This window comes from Leptonychotes weddellii, chromosome 14 (assembly GCF_054177405.1).
Source record: "Leptonychotes weddellii isolate Sample4059 chromosome 14, ASM5417740v2, whole genome shotgun sequence".
NCBI classification, from domain to species: domain Eukaryota; kingdom Metazoa; phylum Chordata; class Mammalia; order Carnivora; family Phocidae; genus Leptonychotes; species Leptonychotes weddellii.
Window position 1 is genome coordinate 13851987 of NC_138382.1, and position 25009 is coordinate 13876995.

At 39.9% G+C, this 25009-nt stretch overlaps 1 protein-coding gene across 2 annotated transcripts in view; it reads left to right on the forward strand.

The window, feature by feature from the left end:
- Positions 1 to 1340: 1340 nt before the first annotated feature.
- The window catches only part of RORB (RAR related orphan receptor B), a 176700-nt gene continuing 153031 nt past the window's right edge, over positions 1341 to 25009 (forward strand). For both annotated transcript variants that reach the window (XM_081802848.1, XM_006731254.3), the window contains exon 1: positions 1341 to 2005. In XM_081802848.1, the coding sequence (XP_081658974.1) occupies positions 1999 to 2005 (7 nt within the window). In that variant the 5' untranslated portion in view covers positions 1341 to 1998. The remainder of the gene's footprint in view (positions 2006 to 25009) is intronic.

Below are 25009 nucleotides of genomic sequence, written 5' to 3' on the forward strand. Positions count from 1 at the left end.
CAGCAAGTAATCCATTTTTTATTTAAAGGGGGGGGACTACTTGGCAGTGTAGGGTGCAGTAATTAACTAAATAATCGCCAATTCTGCATTGCACTTTGTGTTACATGACATAATATGAATAAATACCAGTAAAAATCAAATTATTTGTACAGGTGAATGATGATGAGGCCTGCTCTGCCAACAGGTACACTAATGAGTAGGAGCCTCAATGTCTTAAGACTGAGTAGAAGAAGCAAATTTTTCCCCTGTCTTTTAGGGGACCAATTAACCTACTATGGTGGGGAGCCAGGGAGTAGATGTGATCACTATATGTTTACTGTGTCCACTGAGAGGGGAAAACTTGCAAAGGAACAGTTTTGATATATGCATTGAATTTTTATCAAAATACAAATAAATGGTCATAGATGACAGTTTTCACCTAAGGAATACAAAATACTTACGTTTAATTGCCAGTCTCCAATACATAGATAAATGTCTTCTCATAGCAAGTGGGCTTGAAATTCCTCCCTCCTAGAACCCTTGCACCTTTATCAAATAAGCAGCACCACACAATCATGCCTCTGGCCTCAGCCACCTCCCTGGCATCACTGGGATAACCACAGTCAGCTGGGGCTGTTATCCTTGAATAGGGTAGCCCAATGCCAGGAGATTTCCAAACGCTAATAAAAATTTCCTTGACAAAAGAAAGTAGTAAATATTTTTAAAATAATTTTTTAAAAAACTGAAGAAATCTTAGTGTGTCGTGTTTTCTGTTTTTAGGATTCAGGGCGGGAAGCATCAGAAAGATGGTTTGAAAGGAAGCGGATGGCACTTGCATGGGACTGCATTTTGGTTACGCTCAAAGTGATGGAAGTTGATTTGCATGATTCTGCCACTAAAACTGAAGCGTCCTGTTCATGGAAACCCCCGCCAGAGATTCGGAGTTTACCGAAAGAGGACTCTGCAGAGCGCTGCCAGAAATTCAAAACTAACTATCGGGGCAGGCAGTCGCTGCGAGAGAGGGACGGAACGTGGGACCCGGGGAGCCCCACGACTCTCGCCTCTAAAAGGACTGTCAGTGCCTTCTCCCTCCTCCTGGAGTCGGAAGTGAATGTCACCTGCCGATCTGCCCCACTCTCTGGGTCATTCCCTCTCCTTTGCCCAGTTCGGACAGTCTCTAGTGACCAGCTTCAGCTCCGGCCGCCTTCGGGCTCCAGTGTCCCTAACCCCCGCCTCTCTCCGGGAATCGCGTCCCCTCCCCCGTGGTCCCGGCCCCTCCAAGCGCTGCCGGGCGCTGATAGGCGGCGGCGCTGACAGGAGGCGGGGCCTCGAAGTCCCGGCCAAACCCGCCCTCGCGTATAAGCCCCTTCTCGGCTCTCTCTCTCCATCTCTCTCCTCTCTTTCTCTCTCGCTCCCTTCCTCCCTGTAACTGAACAGTGAAAATTCACTGGATCCGCTAACAGGCACAGATGTCATGTGAAAACGCACATGCTCTGCCATCCACACCGCCTTTCTTCCTTTTCTGTTTCCTTTCCCCCCCCCTTGCTCCTTCTCCTTCTTCTTTGTAACTAACAAAACCACCACCAACTCCTCCTCCTGCTGCGGCTGCCCTTCCTCCTCCTCCTCAGTCCAAGTGATCACAAAAGAAATCTTCTGAGCCGGAGGCGGTGGCATTTTTAAAAAGCAAGCACATTAGAGAGAAAGAAAAAAGAAAAACAAAAGCAAAACAAAACCCAGGCACCAGCCAGACAGCACATTTTTTTCACCCTTCCTGAAAACAAACAACCAAACAACCATCAAAACAGTCATCACCACCACCATCAAAACTGTTAGCATAGCAGCGGCGGCGGCGGCAAACGTCACCCTCCGGCCACGGCGTCCGCCTAAAGGGATGGTTTTCTCGGCGGAGCAGCTCTTTGCCGACCACCTTCTTCACTCGTGCTGAGCAGGATTTTTGGGCTCCGCGGTTCGGGCTGGGAGCAGCTTCATGACTACGCGGAGCGGGAGAGCGGCCACACCATGCGAGGTAAGCGAGCCCGCGGACACCGAGGCTCCCCGGGTCCGGCTAACTCCAGCCAGATGGGGAGATGGGGGAGGGGAGCGCACCCCGCAGAAGGGGAAGAAGGTTCTCGGGGCGCAGGTCTGGAGTTCGCGTTCGCAGGTGGGCTACAAATGGCCTGGGCGTAGAAAGTTGTGGGAAGGTGTTGATGCCTCTCGGGAGTTCTGGAGGGACGCAGGAGGGCGCCTTTTTGGAGAGAGGAGCGGCGCCAGTTGCTTCCTCCCGGTGCATGAGTTGCACTGAACCATTTTTGCTTGTCACTCTCGGGTGCGGAAGCGGACGCCGGATGGAGAGGGCTGCCTCCCGACAGAAGCGGCTGGAAGCACCCAGCGCGCAGGGGTGGCCTGCCCGGGTTGGGTGCGCTCGGCGCACGGGCAGGCGGCGGGGCGCGAGCGAGCGGGCACACATACTCCTGGTTACTAGGCCCACCAGCGTCCCGGCCCGCTAATACGTCCCTTCGTGGGAGTGGTAGGCAGAGGGGCGGTGTCGCGGGACTGGACTGGGATCGTCCCCTGCGTGGGTCCCTTGCGCCGGTGCTACGCCCTGGCCAGGTCCGCGTGCTGGAGCCCGCACGGTCCAGGGACGAGCGCCGCCCCGAAAAAGTTGCGCGGAGAAAGTTCCAGAGAATAGGAGAGCCCGCGCTACCCACGGCAGAGAAGGCTCTTTTGTCAAAGGGCTGCTGCGGGAGGCGTGCTGGGTGAGCCCTTGAGCCAAGACCCCCAGCGGCGACAGCGGTGGCAGGTCCCTGGAGCAAGCTGGCAGCTGTGGGGCGGCGCACCAGGGACAGGGGAGAGATACTTCCCCTGGGTACCCTCTGGGCTGCCCCAGTGGATGGCCTGGCCGGGTTTAGGGAGTCACTTTGTCTGTCTCTTCCCCTGCAGTACTGGGACCTTCAGGTTTCCTGCGCGCTGTGCTCGGACCCTCTCTCCCCCACTTTCTGCTTGGCCACAACTTCACTCTTTTCTTGGAGAGCGGGCCGGGTGCCAGCGTGCCATGGGGATATGTGCAGGTCACTGGGCACCTGCCTCACCCCGTTTTTCTTCCTGGCTACTCCGCAGTTCTTTGTGGGACTCTCCTCTACCCTTCGCATGCCCTCCAGGTCCTAACAAAATAAAGTTGAAGGTGGCTAACCCCGGACCTCCCTACATCCCTGACCCGGCGACAGGTGGACTAGGCAGGTAGAACTTGGGAAGGTGGGGCTGCAAACACTCCGCGCCTTCCACCGGGCAGTGTACACCTCCCACTCTCTCCCCCAACACTTACCTCTCTAGAGGGGCCCCCAGGGGGCAGCGGGCATGCTCTCCCTGCTCCGCACAGTGAACCCTGGAACTTGGACTCTAGGGCAGGGATTGGGTTAGCCGGCTGGGTTCTGGGACGTGGCAGGAAAGGGAAGGAGGAAGAACAGAGAGGTTGTCCAGGGAAGTGAGTGGGAGGGAGATAGCTGAAGATCAGGGACAAGGACATCTTCGTGGGATGATTGACCCGTGCCCTGGAAGTGGGAGCTCCCATGCATGCGAACTGGTTCCAGTTGAGTGTCCCAGTTGGGGGTTTGGTCACAGGCTCCACTGTCCAAATTCTTTCAGAAAACTGTACTTGGGCAATTGGCGAGTACAGAACCTTAAGTGAAAGATGCCCCCGTCTTTGTTTTTCTTTTTCTGCCCCATCTCACCACCATCCGCTCTTTCAGTTTCGCCTACTCTGGTCGGGGGCTGCCAGTTCTCCCTTCCCTTACTTCTCCCCTTCCAACATTCCTCGGTTGGCTAGGTTATGTTCTGAAGGTCCGAAAGCACGCGTCACCTTCGCTCCGACCCGGCACTAGGATGTGCGGCGTAAAAGCCGCTCACTCTCCCCTTAAATTGAAGAAAACGGAGCAGTGTGGGGCAGGAGTGGGTTGTAGCTTGATCGCGCTGCTCCTGAAGGAGCAATATGCCGAGACAGTCCGGGTTCGCCACTGCGCTTGCTTCGTTCGGGGACTCTAGCAGCCTGAAGGGTTGAAAGCCAGGCGCTCGCGTAATGCTCACCTTTAGAAACCAGTCGAAAACCCACACCCGGTTTCCAGAAGGCGTCACCCTAGCCAGGCTGCCCAGAAGAGTTTACAAGTCCTAACTTAAAACGGCTCTCCGGGGGCCCGGGGCCTCCCGCTGGAGAAAAAACAAGCTTACCAGGTGGCAGAGACCTTTCCTCTACCTCCCAGGCTCTCTTTTCCTGACCCCTTACTGTCTCTCCTCTGCCCTCCCTACGCATTTCCTACAGGCTGTACCCTCCCGCAACATCAGGTGTTGTTCCTTAAGGATAGGTTGAGAAAAGGTCCTGGTTGCTCAGACCTCTTGTGGGAGTCAGGGGTTGAACTTGAGTGTGATCTTGAGAAGTGAGAGCGGAAACGAATCAGCTTTCTCTTGTGCCTCGGCTACTAATCAGCCTGCATCAGGGGGAGGGGATGGTTTCTGAACTCGGCTTTAGTATCCACTCTATTTTTCCCATACACCCCCCACCAAACACACACACACACACACACACACACACACTCCCCATCCCCAGGTGGTCCCTGTCAATGCCTTGGCCTTGGCTTCACGGTTTGGCAACTATCCTTAGTCAGGAGCTTTGTGCGATGTAAACTTGGTCCAGGATTAAGGGGTCGCCCTCCGGACCAATCGGCTAACCCACCCTCCACCTCCTCCAGCCCCCAGCAGACAGGTCTATGATAGTTAAGAGACTTTATCCTGAGGGAAGCTCTGGGGTAAGAAAGGGGTTAAGAGGCTCTGATCTTTGAGGTCATTATGTGCCCACTGCTGAACTGATTCGTTCGGAGCTCAGTGGCTTACTCTGGGCTGGCCTGGGGCGAAGGAGGTTGTCTTTGGTGGCGCACAAAGCATTTCACCCTTTGTCTGCTAGAGAGTACCACTGAGTTCTAGTGATGCTACTTCACAGATTGCATTTTTGAAACGAATAACTTCTGAAGACAGAAGGGAGGACTTTTAATTGGGTCCGTCCATAGGTGAGAAATGAGTGAGCCCAGGTGCGGGTTTCAAGACTCCTTCCTCAGAGGTCTGTCAGCTGTTGATTACACAGGCTCACGGAAATGGTCGGATTTTTCAGCCCTGCCTCCGCAGAAAACCCTGCTTCCCAAAACAGGGGCACAGATGTCGTCGCAATCAATAGGTGATTGTGGCTCCTACGGATTAGAAATCTGGTTTTATGCTTGCTGTAAACAAGGATGGGGCTTGGCTTTTCTAAAGCCCAGTTTTCATCTATTATTTTCAGGTAGTTAATTTTTATTAACTGCTAACTTTAGAAAAGCAGCAGCTTGCTCTCAGGGGTATGGTAGCCCTTTGGAAGTCTGGAGCTCTGAATGTACTGCTGGCCAGGTCTTTAGATTTCCTAAATAAATTCTCTATCTTAATTTCTTCCACAAATCCTAATTAAATATTTCTAACCAGAATTCCTATCTTAATTTCTTCCACAAATCCTAATTAAATATTTCTAACCAAGATTCCACATTCCAAAATTAAAAAAAGAAAAAAAAAACATTGCTGGAAGGACATCTTTGTCAATAGTCCATTAATAATTGTTCATTAAGTAATCCAGTAAGCTGTCTTAATGGATTCCAAGAAAAGTGAATGTTTAAACAGTTTGAAGAAAAATTCTAAAGGTCTGTTTCAAGTATTGTTGGGAAAAAATAAAATATTTTCTTAGGTGGTTACATCCTGGGACTCTCTCCTCCCCCCCATCCCCATCATCCTGAGTGAATTTACAACAAGTATTATGACACAGAAGTGTTTGATATCCTCAGTTTTTGGGGTATGTATGAGTAGCACCAAGGCTTTTTACTTTTCTAGATGTTCAGATAATCAGGAACTGGGAAACCAGGATGGAAATATAAAGGGAGAAATTCTGAACAGCAAGACTCACAAACATGAAGGATACAAGATTAAAACTCCTTTGGTAGAATTCATGTAAAACTTAGAAGTCCTGGATTTTGCTTTTGCTATACTGTTTAGAAAACCCTTGAAAGATCTTTTCTTGTATCATTATTAAAGTGGTGTATGTGAAGCTTTGCTTTAATGTAAATAACATGTTTATTTTATACTCTTCATCAAATATGAATGCTAACATTTACTTATTTTGGTAACCATTTGTTAAATACTAAACTATTAGCAGCCTTAAAAGTGATTGTTCTGGTGTAAATGTAATGAGAATACACTTTATTTCAAATTTAAATGTTACAGAATCATGAAACCTAATTTTACCACAACAAGGACTTAACAGCACCAAGAAAATATTAACTGTTAGGGTTGGTCTTCATGAAAATGACATTGGAACTGTGTCATAATACCTACGTTTTCCCTAAAAATAGCATATATAGAATTGGCACCAGGATTTTAATGTGCTTCAAGTTTTTCTAGGTAAAAAAAACAAAACTTTTTTTTCAGCTATTATAACAAATTTTACAAACTTGTATCCACCTTTTAGAAATGTAATGTGGCCATTTTAGTTTTTATACCCTTTAGTACAATAGTCCTGAAAAACAGAAGTGTGAATCACAACACATTAACTAGATTTTTTTCATTGCAATGAATAATATAACTCTAATTTGAAGGACATAGTATAACATTCAATTAATACAGAGTTTTAAATTATTCTAGTAAATTATCAAGTTAAAAAAATTCTACATAGGTCTGCTGGTGTTCTGCAAATTTGTAAATAAAATGAAGTTCTAAATTGTGAACAATAACATCATTGTTACTGTACATTGGTGAAATCTAAGCCTTACAGATAATTATATGAGGAAATAGGAGAATTAATTCCAAAGTTAAAACCATCAAATTCTGAACAGATTGTAACAAATCAAAGGTGATGAGCATGTATGTTATTAATGCAAAAGTCATTAGTGATTGAGGTGACTTAGTATATACATAGTATATAAGAATTTCTTAAGACTAAATCATTTTTGTATTTATTCTATAAAGGCATTGAAAGTTTTAAATTATATTGCCATTAATTTAATGTAATTGACATTAATGAAACATTTTATTGTGATGTTAAAATATACAGAAAAGTAAATACAAGGAGTGGACACTGTGCTTAATAATTGATATTTATTCTCAATGTGGTTTTACTATTCCATCCATTCTCATCTAAGGGATAGAAATTAAGTAGACAAATGAAATAAGTCTTTTGTAATGTAATGAGTAACGACCTTTGATAAAATAAGCGCTCTACACATAAAGTATCATTCCTGTAATTTTGTAATCATCTTCCAATTACAGCTTCTTGCAAATATTTATCTTACTTTGAATAGAATCTCTGACTTAACAGAATCCCTAGCAGATAATAGCAGTCTTTGGAGGCGTCTGTTGATACACACTGATACACAATATGTATATGTATGTGCCTATAACCACCCACTCAGACAAGAAGAATGAATATTTGAGAGAGAAAATCATTCTTATCTTTGCTTTCACAACCCAGACTTCCAAATTCAAACATATTTAGAGAAACAGACGTAACTTTCCAGAGCATTCAAAAGGAAGAAATGAATACATGTGGCACTTGAGTCGCATAAAAAGAAACTGTTAATAGCATGTATTTATAAATAATCTACACAAAACTCCATTATACTACCTAATGATAATTAGAGAGAAAAGGAATCAAAGAATTCAGGACTGCCAAATAAATAAAATATTCCCTCTCAAATTAAGCTACAAATTCATAGATAACAAGGCTTATGCCATGAATTGAAGGATGCCTCCTTTGTAGCACAAGACAAAGGGAGCATAGAGGAATAAATATTGATTGAACTAATCATCTGATGAATAGAAATGAGATTTACCAGTGCACCAATATAATAGGCTATGTTAACTAGTTCTTTCATAGTGCATATGCTGCCCTTTCAACCCCTGACCCCATCCATTCAATTCTTAATGAGGGAAACCACAGGTGTTATAACGGCATTTATAGTGAATCAAGCTAAATATAATAACCATGTGGCTAACTAATGGCATTGAGGGGGTGGATTCTTATGAAAAGAAATAGTGTGATCATAGTGTCACAAAATTATTATGCATTGCAAGCCACTTAGAATTTTGGCTTGCTCTGTTCACCTTTAAAATATATCTCTGTGGCCATCAATATTTCAAGTCCTAGATTTATTTTCCCCTTAATAAGTGCAATTCTAGTCATGCTTATCTGAGGAGTCAAAAATGTCACTCAATATATACATTTTACCTACATTGCTTAATACTTTGCATAGTAAGCATTGAAAACATTTAAAAATAACACTTAGAAGGTATACTATTTTATACTTAATATGACATGCTTTTTCTTGGTTAGTGCTTATTTCTTAAATAATCAAAACAGACTATAACTTTGTAATAATTATTATAATTATATGAAAAGTTTTGTTTTAAAAATTAAATTGGGATGTTCTTGGCTTAGGCAGGTTCTTACAAAGGCCAAAATGAACATGTCACCCTTTTCCAAAACATGAGGCTAAAAACTTGTCCAGAAACATGCCCTTATGAAAGAGCAAAGGTAATTTGTTTTGACTTAAGCATGCTCACCTCTGCATCACGAATATTTTATTAACTGGCTGGGTATGATGACTTTGTAAATTACTTTGCTAAAAAGAGTATTTGTGGATGTCATTTTTGTGTGTGATTAGTTATCATATCATGTGGTACCTGGGTTATATTTCTCTAAATCAGAGGAATTATAGACATCAGCAAAGAAAGGGAAAATTAATCTGATTGTTTACTGAATTATGTTTTTTGTTACTAGTTATCACTTTGTACTCATGTGAGCCCGATATCCTGGTACCGTAGGGTATATGAAGGATTCGGGTTGCTTAAAGAAAACCGTTACATAGATTTTATCTCATAGTAAAGCTTTTTTTCCAATGAATATTACAAGTCAATTTAAATTATATTTTTAAAAATGTTTTTATGACTGTTCAGTAAAGCACCCTTCTTTAAAGACTGTTAAATTCATTACCTGAATTTCATTAGAATTATGCTGTGATCATGTGACAACAGCAGATATACAATATTTTCATATTTAATCAGAACTGCAAAAGGTATTCTCTGAATTTGAACACAAAATCTTCCTTAAAAAGGAAACAGCAAAAGCTTTTTTAAAAGGCCTTGACATTTATAGTCCTTATTTGGCATGGAATAATAAGTATTACTGGCCACAAACAAAATTATAAAATATTTTATTTTAATCTTCTATTTTTTAAATACCACTTTCAAATACAAATTTCTTTCCTTATTTGGAACCAACTAAGTTTGATTCTCCCCCATTCTAAAAACTTTGTCAAACTCATGGATCAACTCATATCTCGGAGAACAAAGTAAGATGTACTCTCAAGTATGAGAATAAGATTTTCAGTTTCAATTTTCAATTTTAATTTTAAAAAGGATAGGCTCTAAGATTTCATCTTTTACAGACATATATATGTATATGTATATATATATACACACACACAAATAGAAATGTAAGTGATTGACATTTATTTATTCAGGATTTATTGAGCATCTACTCAAAGCAGTGCACAGAACTGAGCCTTAAGAATGCCCAAGTTGGGGGCGCCTGGGTGGCTCAGTTGGTTACGCGACTGCCTTCAGCTCAGGTCAGGATCCTGGAGGCCCGGGATCAAGTCCGGCGTCAGGCTCCCTGCTCAGCGGGGAGTCTGCTTCTCCCTCTGACCCTCCCCCTCTTGTGCTCTCTCTCTCTCAAATAAATAAATAAAATCTTTAAAAAAAAATGCCCAAGTTGGTAAACAAGTGATGAGTCAAAGCTATGGTCAAATCAAGAGCAGAACAGAATGCAGTGGGAACATAATCAGAACAGCTCTCCCAGGAGAAGGGATATTTTCGATGGGCCCTAAAGATGAGCAGAAGTCCAACTTTGGTTAATTTGCTCATCATAAATGAAGTTTATTAAATCATTGTTTGTTGTATTACTCAGTTGTCTTTTCAGTTGGTACTATGTGAAATTTAGTTCATCAAAGTAGAACTCCTGAAAAGAGCATATCCTGATGTAGAACAAGTAGTAGTATTGTTTTCATATAAAACTTTTACTAGTAAAATGATTTTCAAGTGACAATTTGAAGAAACCTCTAAGGTAATTCTAAATTACAAAAGGAAAATTTTAAATAACAAAAAGAAAAGAAATTACAGAAAGAAAATTTTAAATGACAAAAAGAAACCTCGAGGGGCACCTAGGTGGCTCAGTTGGTTAAGCATCTGCCTTAGGCTCACATCATGATCTTGGGTCCTGGGATCTAGCCCTGCATCCGACTCCCTGCTCAGAGGGGAGTCTGCACCCCCGCTTGTGCTCTCTGCCCTTTCTCATGCTCTTTCTCTCAAATAAATAAATAAAATGTTAAAAAGAAAGAAAGAAAGAAAGAAAGAAAGAAAGAAAGAAAGAAAGAAAGCAAGCTCTAAGGTAATTTTAAATTACAGGGAAAAAAAGTCTCCTTACACTAAAGGAAACAAATATTTTTTGAGTATAGCTTGTAAAAAAATAAATAAATAAATAAGCACGGGGTAGGGGCAGAGGAAAACACCTTAGAGTGTCCTGATACATTTGTTTTTATAAGAGAAATTCTTATTTTTGTAAAATAAGAAAATGGCTGATACATACTGAGTGTCATTTTTTTTTTTTAACATTCAAGGTTATACTGGAAAGTAGCAATATCTGCTCTAGAAAATTCCTTAGATTGCTGGATATCAGAGAGAATAAAATCTACTGAAGTAATAGGGTATGTCAGCAATATCCAAGGGCCATAGTGATGTTCCTCAAATTCTTCCATTCCAAGAACTTGGATATAAGATTGAACTCTGAAAATTAAATGATAAAATCAACACATCATCGTCTTGCTGATTTTTGAGCTTTTCTTTCTCTTAAGCATATTTAAAGAAGGAAAATTCCTGGCCTCCTAGATAGTGCGAAAAATGTGAGAGTATAAAGCAAGGATCAGCCGCACCCTGCCCAGCGCTATCTATAGGTAAATCACTGATCACACTGAGACACGTATCCATAGCCATTCATCATCAGGCTCTTCATTTGGAAGTGATTATTTGGCATTCTGGTCTTATACATTAACTCCTGTGAGCTTACTTCACCTGAATTCTCATACAAAGACCTAATCCACTCTGAAACACTGGTGAGATCAAGTTTCTGAGCCTACGAAGCTGAAACCCAGACCCTGGGTTGGGGAGAATTCACAAAGTGAATTTCACCGCTGAGACTTCCAGGCAGCCAAATTGCCACTCTTGGTCCTAACCCACCACATTCGCGTGAACCTCACCTTTAAATGTCTGCATGGTTAGCAAGACAGAGTCATACATTTTCAGCCTTGAACAATAGGTGTGTTTCTTAAAATGCTGCTTATTAATTGGAATTTATCAGACTAAGGAATGGTGCTCTTCCATTGTCACACTTCCTGATGATATAATGGCTATTGTACTCGATCTGTTTATTTCTTGGGCCTTGAAGAATTCAAGAAGTGGCTTAATGACCCCATTTCTTGGGGCTTTTCTAAAAAGGTGAGAGATTGGAAGAGAGGGCACACAAAGACCCCTCTAACATTTAGAAGCTTTGATTGAAGAGTTATTAATAAGGTACCTTTTTCTGGACACCCCCTCCCTCACCTCTTTACTGAGCCATCAAGGTACTGCTATGTTGTAGGACAATGGACACGTAGATCCATTTCATGTTACGCGTGGGCCAGTGTGCTTTCTGAGTGGTGAATGGGGACTGAATCTTTGTGGAGAACAGTGGTTTTACTTGAAGTGACATATGTAATATGAGTCTAGATTTTTCACTCTGGCTGTTATGAAAATGCCCAGTACTTAGTAAACATTAAACCTCTATTTTAATCTTTCCATTAAAAAGACTATTTAAAGATCGTCTTGTTAAATAGGATCAGAATGTGTTGTTGCCTGTAATTAATTCTGAGACTAGGAAATTCAGACAGTAGTACTATTTTTATTTGCCTAAATAGTCTAATGAAAATAATTGTAACTAGTTATTTATTGAGCTACGTTTGAAATATGTTTAATTTCACCTGCCCAAGACATGGGTCATAAAAGTACGTCATATGCGTTTCATAACACTGCATTAGCAATGAATTAGACCCCTATTCTAAATTTCCCAAGTAAAAATTTCAGTGTATCACTTGAGCTGCCGTGAACATGCAAGTCATATTTTACCATCCAGCAGCTGTTGGCTTCCAGATCCCAGCATCAAACAATAACACACAAGTTGAAACAACTTAGACATGTTGAGTTGCTAATGAATAATTGGCTCTCATTATTACTGTCAGGTCAAATAATAAAATTATTACACAGAACATTTCCTATTAACTCATACATAAGTTGTGCCTGGCACATAGCAAAGGAATTAAACACTTTTTCTTAAAAAAAAAAAAGAAGAAGAAGAAGAAGAAACCTTGTTCCAAATTTCCACAGTTATTGAATATGAACAAATGCCACACAGTCTGCTTAAATAGAGGAACATTTGTTCAGGAAAAACACATCGTATCATTAAGGTGCAGTGCTTCTTGGCAGTAATCTGTTTTTTTACAAAATAGTTTAGATAAATTCACTTTGAAATTTTTCGTATCCTAACCTATTTGTCAGTTTGCTCTAAAATTAAGTTTAGAACAGTCTAATATTCTTTTTTTTTCTTTTAAATGCTAACTACCTTTCAAAAGGCTTAATTCTAAGCACTTCCACCCTTGCACATATATTTTTATTCTTGAGATTAGGAAAAAAAAAAAAGTTATGTACCAAAGGAAACAAAGGAAAGGAGTCTTTCCAAAGACAGCTCAGAAATATCAATGATAAGCATGCTAAAAGGGAAGCATTAACACCTTTCCAGTTGTGCTTTTGTTTTATTTCCTTTTGTTTACTAATATTACTGAGGGTCAGTTCTGGCTGCCACGCATGCCAGTTAGTTAGAATTTATTTTATTTGTTGTAGAAAGTGTTCTTTTGTAATGAAATAAATTGATTCTGAATTTCTTTCCACTGCAATTTCATTAATGACTTTTGAAAGGTTATCTAACATGGTTGTTGTGAGTGTTGATTCAGGTCAAACAGACTTTCTTTCATCATAGTAACAATGACCAGAAAGTAAAAGAAAACACATGACAAAGTTGTAGCTGACCCCTAACAGTGGATCTTGCTTAAATGTGATTGATTCAACAAATCTTGATTACTGAGTACTTATAATATATAATAGGCGATGTCCTCTAAGATGACAGTCTCAAGAAAAATGGTTTTTCTAATAAAATTCCTTAGATAATTTTTGTTTCATTTGAATTTCTCGGGTCTCCAATGTTGATTACATCCTTTTTTCCTAAATGAGAAAAATAGATGACTTGTCCATAATTATTTGTTAAAGAGGTTGAAACTAGAACTTGATTTCAGTTGAGGGCTTCTGACTGTGAGTCCAGTTCTATTTTCGTTACTCTGTGTTTTCTTTCTTAAGCTGTACTATTTTTTTTGCCCCGGCTACACCCATAGCAGACATCAATTACAGAACAGACTAATCAATTACTGAATTATACTTGCTAGGTGCAGACGCACTTCTGCTCCTGTTTGACCAGCTTTGGTCCTCAAGATAAAACTTTTTACCAAAGCTCTCATGAGTGTTTTGGCCGTTTAAAGAATAGCTAATAGTAAAGCAAAATTGTTTTTTACTCAATCCCAAGATCTCCATGGGCAAACAATACTTCTTCACTGTTTTTACTCCTAAAATAATGATAATGACATTTACTGATCTCAGGAAAAATTAAAGTAAGTATTATGGACATATCTACAGATTCTGAATAGAAACTATCCAGTAAAAATCATAACAAATTCAAAATATATAGAGTAAATTTTTCTCGTAAAATTTAATTTCATAAACCCAAATAAGTTCTTTCACGGAGATTTCAAATTTTGAGTAAAATTGTGTATTTACAGACTTTTCCTCCACTAAGATCCTAACCTTAACTGCATCTACTTCAAAGAAGGAAACAATTTTACGGGAGGTAGTGATAAAGACTGTTGATTTTTAAATATGAAATTCCCCTTCATTCAGTAACCAACATGCACTTACGTTACAGTTTATAATGTTAATCTACTCCCTCAGCTTGTCAGTTTTCTCTTACGGTGTTTATTTGTCAAGAGGAGGGTTATCTGTCTTTGGCCATAAGCATTTCAAGCAAAGGAATGGGTTGAATAGACAAGCATACCACCGTTTACCCACCTGAGTGTAATTAATTTTGTGGTTAACCAGGATTGAAAGTCTAGTCAACACATCATTTGTATCAAAGGCCTATTATCATCCTGTCCAATAATATGTCTTGTACAAGCATAAAATATCTTCTTAAGGAAAGAACCTTGACAACCTAAGAAGAAGCCGTGTCTAATTATGCCCAGACATAAAGAAAAAAAATTAAACTTGGCATTAATTCTAAATAAATACAGAGTTCTGTTCTGCCTTAACAATACTGCAATATAATGTGTTTTGCATTTTGACTGAAACATAATATTCCTTACATCAAGCTACTGTATGGTTAATTTTTATGCTTTCAAGTGAATTCCATTCATATTTCTTTAAAAGCACAATTATTAGTCCACTATTATTGATTTTTCAGTCCTCTTCAGCAAGCTGTGCCATAACACATAGCTCGAAACACTGTCCCTACCCTGTTGTTTATTCTCCAGGACTCGAATTGATCTTATTACAAAATGGTCCTGACTCCCACACTAGACTAAATCTGACTACAGATACCATTAGCAAGAAAATGGATTGCGCCAGAATCCTCATCGCGTTGTCTTCATCTTATATTTAGTACCTAGTGTGTTTAATAATATCATATTGGGAAAAATGGTAGGCTTATCTCAGGTGATTCTCTGTTTTACCTCATGTAAAATAATCTGCTTTGCTTCTTCTCTCTTTTAGAAAGAGGGATCTATTTCCTCATGCTCATTAATTCTGTCAGTCTTTGTACTGTAGCTGCTCCTAAGGAAAATTTTGAAAACCTTTAAAAAAGGAACTACGTAAACCTGAGAGGAACTGACAGATGCAGTGTCATCTCTTTACAAATGTAAGAGTAGGTAAAATTTATAATAATTTCCGGCCCATGTTTAGTGCTCTGTAGTTTTCAGTGAGCTTCTGCAGACACCACCTGGATGACCTACACAGCATTCGCACGCGACATGCAGGACAGGTACAAATGGGAACATGCCTCGGGTAGCTGGGCCAAAGGAAACCTCCAAATATAAACAGAGCCCTTTTTAACACTTTGAGAATATGACTTCAATGCCTTAAATTTGATTGTCCCCAATCAAAAACATAAACTGTTTTCCAAAAAAGAGGAAATGTGAATGGCTAATAAACATTTGGTGAGAAAGAGCTCAGCCTCACTTGTTAAAAAAATTAAAACATTATGAATGGCATCTTCACCTGTCCAATTACAGTAGGGTGTGATGACCTGGACACCCTCATATTCTATCGTAGGCATTTACATTAGTACAGCCATTGAGCCTAAAACCTTAAAAATGATCATACTCTTTGGCCTGGTAATTCACCTTCTAGGAATCTTTCCAAAGGAAGTCAAGTATCAACAAGACTATATACCAAAAGACTTAGACCTAAAGACTTATTGTACTCTCATCATGGCATTTTCAGTAATATAGGGAAAAATTGTAATGCTTTTTAAAGCACACTTCATAGTATATATTCACTGTTATACTAGTATGTATTTACTGTATGTTCAATACACTTAACTAGTGTTAAGTATTTATACGTACCTGGCAATGTGTTTTAGGTTCTAAGAATAAAATGGTGAGCAAGAACGACATCACTCCCGACCTCACTAAACCTAGGGATTCATAATTAAAAAAAAAAAAAAAGTTGAAATGAAAAATGGTATATATGATGTGATCTAAGTTATATAAAATGCATAAAAAAGAAACTGTCAAAAACATACAAAAATCTTAAAAGTCACCTCTAGATATTAAGATATCAGATAATTATTTTGTCATTGCCTTTTCTGTACATTCAAAATTTCCCACATATTCTTTGTAGATTAGTCCTAAGTGTCAAAGTGAATGCTCAGTTTCTTTTGCACTGTAAGTAAGGCTGTACTTTATCTATGACTCATTGTGTTTTAGTTCCTCCATTTGCCTGAGGTCAGCTAGCATGATGATAGGGGTAAGGTGAAAACTTAATGGCTCATTAAGACTTATTTGATATTTGCACAACTAGTCACTCGTCCGTAACCAAATATTTATCAAGGACCTGTTCTGCATCAGGCACTATCCTAAGTGTTGAAGATACAGGGGTGATAGGATTCACTCCCATGCTCTGAAGAGCTTAGAGTCTAGTCTTGAAAGCCATATGCTATAATTCACGAAAAGTACTGGAAATAGCAATAATGTAAATAATAATAATATGCAGTTAAAAAAAGCTTTCTCCATCATTGAGAAATGAAGGGCTCTATCGAAGTTCTTATTAAGAGTGGATTGGGGGGCACCTGGGTGGCTCAGTCGGTTAAGCGTCTGCCTTTGGCTCAGGTCAAGATCCCAAGGTCCTGGGGTCGAGCCCCGCGTCAGGCTCCCTGCTCGGCGGGAAGCCTGCTTCTCCCTCTGCCTGCTGCTCCCCTTGCTTGTGCTCTCTCTCTCTCTCTGTCTCTCTCGCTCTCTCTGTCAAATAAATAAATAAATAAATCTCTTTAAAAATTAAAAAGAAAAAAGTGAGTTGGGGCACCTGGGTGGCTCAGCCAGTTAAGCCTCCAAATCTTGATTTCGGCTCAGGTCATGAATCCAGAGTTGTGAAATTGAGCCCCACATTAGGCTCCACGCTGGGGTGTGGAGCATACTTAAGATTCTCTCTCTCGCTCTCCCTTGCCCCTCGCCCCACCTCTAAATCCCTCTAAAGAGTGAGTGAATATTGCCCTTTTTATCTCTGAAGGCTCATATTAATTTGAGATATATGTTATTTCAAATATTGGTGGAAAGATTAGGATACTCATATAGAAACATTAATCGACTTGCCTTCATTTTACCTCCACTAAACTAGTCCATGTGTATTTCCTGATAATACTGTGGGGTTTTACAATTCTTGGAGACGTTAAAGAACACCAACACAGACACACTCAAGTCTCAAAATATAAGCAGCTAGAGGATTAATTGATTCCTGTTGGTGAGGTTGTGGGAAATTTGTAAATATTTGTATGCTCTGAGGTAGATAAGGAATCCCAATTTGCCCTTGATCCTATTTGAAACTCATTGGTACCCAGTAGGGCAGGATTCCAGTATGATGTTCACTGCTAAAGTAGTCTTCTTTCACAGGTACTTAAACTTCTAGGGCCATGGTTCGAAACAGACAGTGGTTTTACCTCCTGGGAGATATTAGGCAATGTCTGGAGATTGTCACAACTGGGGAGATGCTACTGGCATTCAGTCAATAAAGGTCAGGGATGTCAATAAACATTCTATAATGTACAGGATAGCTCCCAAAGCAAAGAATTATTCTGTCACAAATGTCCATAGCACTGAGATTGAGAAACCCTGCCCTGGGTGGGAGTACATGAAGGCTTTCTAAAAAGCATGGCTTTCCAGGTCCTCAGTTTTCATATGTATTCTCTGAGAAAGCTGGCCCTTCTTTCCCACTTCCCCTTACACAATAACCCCACTTCCACTCCACAAGAGACCAAAACTCTCATTCATTTCAGATTGTATTTTGTATTATCTGTGGTTCCCAAGATGGAAAAATTGCCACTGCCCTAAAACAAAGAGACAACTTGAAGTACTGATTTGGATGCCGAGAAGGTGAATGATTCTAATGAAGGGGCAAAACATCCTTTGACAAGTCAGGTAGCTTCCACTTCTTTACTTTCAACAAAATTGGGGGAAGATCTAACCAAATTACCAGTTATTGTAGATCATTAAAAATAGTTTTTGATGATAGAATACTGTGTGATTTAAGGTATATGTTTCAGATGGAATTTAAAGAAGTGAGCTAAATTGCTATGGCAAAATTAGTTTCACTTCTATCTACATATTTATGTGAATACATTTTTCAACACTTAATATTTCTAAAAACAAAAATAGGAAGAGAAGTGATGCTAAGCCCTATTACATTCTGGTAGTAAGTAATAGACAAGCACAGGTACCAGAATTAAGTGGAAGAAAAAAAAGCCCCATTTGGCTTATTAAGAGATGAATTTTCTTTAAATATTTATTTTTATGTTTAATAAATGTAAAACTTGTTATATCTTTGTGTAATTTGTATCCATTGTCTCATAGTGATAACAGTAGCAATAAATCAATCCAGAGGAAATGTTACCACTCAGAACCCATGTCCAAGACAGAGGCATTTTGTGCGGGGAGGGATGCTAAATTTAAATATATAAACATATTTTTCTTTCTTAGAACTATAACCCTGTGATTTAAAAAGCTCTTCAAACATGAAAATGTTGCCATCAGAATAAAATTCTGGAGGGGGGAGGTGAAATGGAAGTACGAACTTAAGGAGAAAAATATATGTTATAAAATTCCTGTTAGAGAAGAGCTTATTTATGCATTTTCTTTTCAAATGTGTGCTATGGATACCAAAACATTTTGAGATTTAGATTTCATTAATATATTTAAGGAGAAATTCATAATTTTTATTTAAAAATATAAAATCTAAAATGCCCCAGAAATTGCATCCTTCACAGTTGGATAGTGTGTACCATACAGTGTGTTTTTACAAAAGCTCTAGTTGAAGGGAATGCACCAGGACCCATGATTCCTTTTCCACGATGGTCCACCATGTTTTTTCAGGTCCATGTTAACCTGATACCCTAATTGCTTAGGAACTACATTAGATTGAGTACTTAGGCAATAACTGTCTCAAATTCTAAGAAGAACCAAGAATGATACACTGTTCTCTATTAACTTTTCATAGATAACAAGGCACAGTTATTTCTGAGAGGCTTTGGACAATAACCAACTGTTCATTTCACTCAGGTTTCTAAAGTACCAGTTCTGTGTAGAAGTTCTGAGCCTGGGTGGCTCAGTTAGTTAAGCATCTACCTCTGCCTGCTTCTCCCAGGCTTGTGCTCTCTCTCCCTCCCTCTCTCTCATCCTCTCTGACGAAGGAAGGAAGGACGGGAGGGAGGGAGGGAGGGAGGAAGGAAGGAAGGAAGGAAGGAAGGAAGGAAGGAAGGAAAAGAAAGTAAGTTCTAGATGACCACCAACCTCAGAATCAACATGCCTGAGGTAGAAACAATATCCTATTCAAAAAAGAGGCACTTCAGTACATTCCACCAGACCAGGGCTCAGCAAACTTTTTCTATAAAGCCCCCATTTGTTAATATTTTAGGCTTTATGGCCCATGTGTTCTCTGCAGCAACTGCTCAACATTGTAGCACGAAAGCAGCCATAGTCCATATGTAAATGAATGATAATGGCTGTGTTCCAATAAAACTTTATTTACAAAAACAGGTGTCAGGCTAGATTTGGGTGGGCAATAGTTTGCTGACCCCAACGCTGGACTGTCAAGTTCCTGAGGAAAGGATCCACGTCTTCTTGATTTGTGTATTCCCATCACCCATCCAATAAATGTTGAATAAAGTATTCAAATATTGGGAGAATCATACTATATTAAAAATATGCTGAAATACAATGCATTATAGAAGAGAATAAGAAGGAGCGCCTGAGTGGGTTAAGTGTCTGCCTTCGGCTCAGGTCATGATCTTGGAGTCCTGGGATCGAGCCCCACGTCGGGCTGCCTGCTCAGTGGAGAGCCTGCTTCGCCCTCTCCCTCCCCCCTGCTCATGCTCTCTCTCTCTGTCAAATAAATAAATAACATCTTTAAAAAAAGAGAAGAGCATAGGAAAAGAATTGTAAACCTCATAGAGTTAGGTATTAGCCAAGGAGACCTATTTCTAAGAGGTGCCAGGCAGCTTTGCCACAATTAATAGAATGAGTCTGCAGTACATTATTTATACACATTCCCATATTGAGTGATTAATTAATATTCAAGTATAACTTCTTACATGTTTATCCTCTCTATATTTTGAGCCACTTGAGGTCATACAACTTGGAATCTCCAACTCCAAATTATTTCTCTTCTTCATGCATAATAGGTAATTGAAACTTCAAATTAATTATGGATGAGGAAAAGTAACTCAAAAATTGACCAATTAGCTGATGAACAAATATTTGGCGTATCTAGTATGATCTAAGCATTATGTAGTTGTCAGAAAATATCCAAAGAATAAAATTTATTTATTAAAAAATAAGTATTTTATAGCACTTACAATGTATCATGTTCAGTTCTAATTCCTAACAATGTTAACTCAGTTAATCCTCACAGCAAAATTATGATAAAATAGTGTCTATTATTAGGTCCATTTGGTAGATAAAAGAATGGAGATACAGAAAGGCGAAGTAACTCGTCCAAAGTCACACATCTAGTAAATGACAAAACTGGGATTCAGGCCCAGGCTGGCTACTGCCTGAGTCTGTGTTCTTAACCAATGCAAAGTGCTGTCACCTTTCGTGAGAAGTGAACCCCTAGGGTCTCAAAAGGACAGATGTGAGTTGTAACTAAGAGCACAACACATTGCCAAAGGATTCTTTAACAGGTAAGGCTAGATGAGTTCAAATGAGTTCAGGTAAAGGCTAGATGAGTTCCTTAACGGATGAAGGCTAGTGAGAAAGTCAGTATTACAGTGATCAGGATGAATTTTATGGGTAGTCACTTGAACTAAACCTTCAAATTATGTAGAATTTTGTTAGCAAGGAATCATAGAGAAACTTCTCAAGCAGCAGGACAGAATAGACAAAAATTTGGGGGCAGAATTATAAGAAAGAAATTGTATGTGTACACCACTTCACATGAATCAAAATGTAAGAGAAGAAACTAACATTTACTCAACCCTGACTGTGTGTCAGCTACTACAGTAGGTCCTTGACCTCTTAGGGAGCTGGCTACAATCTCAGGCATTAAAGGGAGACAGTCAGGTTCCAGTCCAGCCTTCTGTATGTACTTTGTGGCCTTGGGCAAATTACTTAACTTCTCTGGGCCTCAGTTTCTTTTGTAAAATGAAGATTAAAAGTACTTGCATCATAGGGTCATTGCAAGGGTTAAATTACATGAGCTAACATTATAAAGTGCTCAGCATAGTGCCTTCCTATTCAGTCGCTTTGAGTGTCCTTAAATTTTTGTCACTAAAAAATGTGAAGTACTGTTACCTCTGTATTGCAGATGAGAAAGCTGAGGCTCAGAGAGTCTCAGAGCAACATCTGTAACATATGCATAATTTTCCCAGGGAGTTCTCACTGGGAAGTAGAAATTTGGTTAGACCGAGGTTAGAACTGAGAGCCACTGGAGTTCCACATTAAGAGGTTTGTTGTCCCCAGATGAACTGAGGTTGGGGGCCTAGTGTTTGAACTTCTAAAAAACTGAAATATATGACTTCTGACTGCTTCGGCATTTCAAATTTGCCTCTTGACAATTTAGGGGTCACTAGATAAAAAAGAGGAGGTCTGGAGGCGTGGTGTGGCTTATGCCGGTGTCACCAGGTTTAGCTGACATGTCAGTTGCCCCCCTGTAACTCCTAGTAAGTATCCTCGCTGTCACCTAGCAGGTCCTAACGTACCCGGTAAACTTGACGTCAAAACGTTGACTGAGTATAACATTGCATCCAGTTACAGAGAAGACATGTAAAATTGTTATGATAGTTTGGTGCTTTTTTTCCTTGTATTTATGTACATTTGTTTAGCACGATCAGTTCAAAAAGCTTATAGACACAACATTTACCAGATACAAATTGCAATGTCTCCCCATATACCCTCTCGCTAAATATTATTATATCCATCATGGGTTTTTTTCCCCCCCATAGCTATGAAGGGTTGATCTGTTCTTTTGGAGGGCTGAAGAAACTTGCCACTTTTAAAACAGGAGCTACTCAGTATTTTATTTTATCATACCTTAAACACAACCTATAAAGATCCCACAAAGGATCTAAAATAGAATTTTTCCTCTTCTTCCCGCTAAAACTTATGCTTTCCATTAGGAAAAACCCCTCAAAAATTTCATGGTAGTCTACTTTCAGATACACCCGTGCAAAATGCATCTGCAATTTAAAAAAATTCAAGTTCTCCATCATTTCATCTTAAAACAAATAAATGCTTATATTCATCATTTCATTTTTAAGATTCCCCATCAGGAGGGTGATAATTTCAGTGGTGTTTTCTGCTGTAACGGAAGGTACTGACATCGGGAGATCTAAATTGCGAGACTTATGTAACTTGCACTATACTCAGCCCAGCCTCGTATGGTCTAATTAAATACAAACTAAGTCAGTTGGCAGAAAAGTACAGTGTTGTGGTACAGAGATTAGCACCTTGTTAGCAGTCCAAAACCTGCTTTCTCAGGCAGAACCTATTTCTGAATGCAAAGTTTTATATAGATAAAAGCTGTAATGTTTGAAAGGCATTTGATGAACTTCTTTGAATCCAGAAAAAAAATATATATATATATTTTCTTACTGGACATTTCTAATTAAAAAAAAAAAGCTAACCCAGTATTCTTATAAACAGTGGACATTTTCAAAAACCATTGTTTTACTATTTAGGGTTCAATTTCCAAAAAAAGTAAAGAAACTTATTTTTAATGTTATATAAATATAAATGTGTTATAAGGTCCATGTTCCCCTGACATGAATCTGTATTTCTTCATCATCACGGTTAATTCTTATTGATCACTCACTATGTTCTAGGCACTGTTGTGAGCACTTTATATTAATTACTTCAGTTAATCATCAGAATAGGTCCTTGAAATTAGTAGTATTTTTTTTTTTTATCCTAGTTACACAGTTGAGGAAAATGAAGCACAGAGAGGTTAAGTAACTTGTCCAAGGTCGCCCAGATTGCACGTGGAGGAGCTCGATTCGAATCTAGGGTTTTAACAGCTGTGCTCTCCCCTCTCCTCACTTATGGCCAGAGGATGCTGCAAGCTGATATCCTACTGTTAGTCTGTCTTGTCTGTCTCAGAGGCCCTCGCTCGGTGCCTGACCTTCAGACGCCTACCTAACACTAGTCAGGCCAAAGCTAGGTTCGCGGTCTGGGGAAAAACGCTCTGGTTCATCTTTCTCTTTGTGTCACAACCAATATTAAAATTTCCTTTCTCACCGCCACTCATTGAACATCTGGGATGAGAAGATGATCGTTCAAAATGACTTGAAAGCCTGTCTTTCTACTATAGACATTCATTTAAAAAAATCGCCACCAGAGACCATACAACTGAGCCTGGCTCTGAGGTAACCTGTCTTAACTTGAGAATGTGTGGCTCACACCCAAGTGCAAGCAGTATCCAACACAATGATAATTTGTTGTCTTACCAAATGCAGACTGTCTTCTGAGGATTTCGTGGAAAGAATTCTGGAATTTAAATCAAGAGGCCTTTTGCTGCCCTTAATTGACTGTGTATCCTAGGCAGGTCTCCTCTTAGGCTGACCTCCTCATCTCTAAATAAGATTGTCTCCAAGGTACCTCCAGCTTTCAAGTCCATAGATCCATGCCTTTAAGGATAAAATACTTTGTTACCAGTATTGTTTTTCTGTTGTTTTGGTTATGGAGGGATCAGAGGTTTTTTTAGATTAGGTAACCTGTCCAAAACCAGGTATAAGGTGCACACATTGGGATTCTACCTCAGGACCATGTACTTCCAGAATCCTGACCTGGAATGTCCGTGGTGATTCTAAAATTGAATAGACCTGTCCCCGACACTGTGCCTGGTCTCCAGCTTTATTAGAATTACAGTGTATTTCTACATAGTCCCATGTCTTACAATACACCAGTAACACTATATTCATTAGAACTATATAGTAAGGGTCACAGATACCACAAGAAGAGTCTGATTGCTCCTGAATTCTAATATAAGGTATATACCACTGAGAAATTTAGCCTCAATATCACTTATATCCTGGTAAATGAGTTTACCAAATCCTTTCCCAAGAACGCGTTTTCATAGGGTATATACAAAGAGACCTCGAGGGCCTGTAAACTTGAAAGCTCCTTCCACCCTCTCCAGAGTTGAGATGGGGCAAGCACAGAAAGGTTGTGCTGATTTAAGATAAATATCCTACCTACTGCACAGTTTTGCTGAGGGCTAGTTGGAGTGCGTGTGCGCGTGCGCACTCGAGGCAAGTATTTAGAGAAGTCAGGGTGGGTAGCTTGTGTGGGAGATAGGGGAATTCAATGAAGGGAGATACTTTAGCCTTTCCTTCAAGTACATCTCCCTCCTGAGTACATTTACTTCCATCACAATGGACTAGAAGAGATCCTTGCTTAGTGGTGCAGAACCCTTGAGACCTAATTTAGCTTTTATAGGAAATTCAAAAAGAGAGAGACCGCACAAGAGCAAGAGAACAGAACAAAGATATGAGTTTGTACAGGGAATATTGATACTTCTGGACTGCCTCTGTAACTCTTTTAAAAGAAATTTTCTAAGTAAATGCTGACTTAGACTTTTTTGTTAGTGGAAGGCCTGAGCTCCTCCCGCTGGAACAATGCACTGCCCAAGTCATCTTCACAATTCCCGACAGTCTGTCGTCTCGGAAGTTCGGGTTCATTGGTTTTTGTGCTGTGAAGGTCAGCAAACAGTTTGGAAAAATAAATTTCCCCTTTTAATTTCTTAAATGTGTCCTCACACGGATGCCCAGAAATAGGAAAGTTACATAAATGCAAATTAAAAACATGCCTGACAAGCTGTGCCTGTTGGTCCCGTTGATCATTTTTTATTCACATTTCACAGCAATTTCCAGGAACATCACCACATTCTTTGTTAACTACATATCAATTAAAATACCTCTGAGAGACAGGTACAATAGTGGACTATTTATTATCCTTCTTCAACAGTGAAAGGCCCACTTTTACTAACTGCCACAGGTAGGTAACACATAAAGACTTAGAAAGAG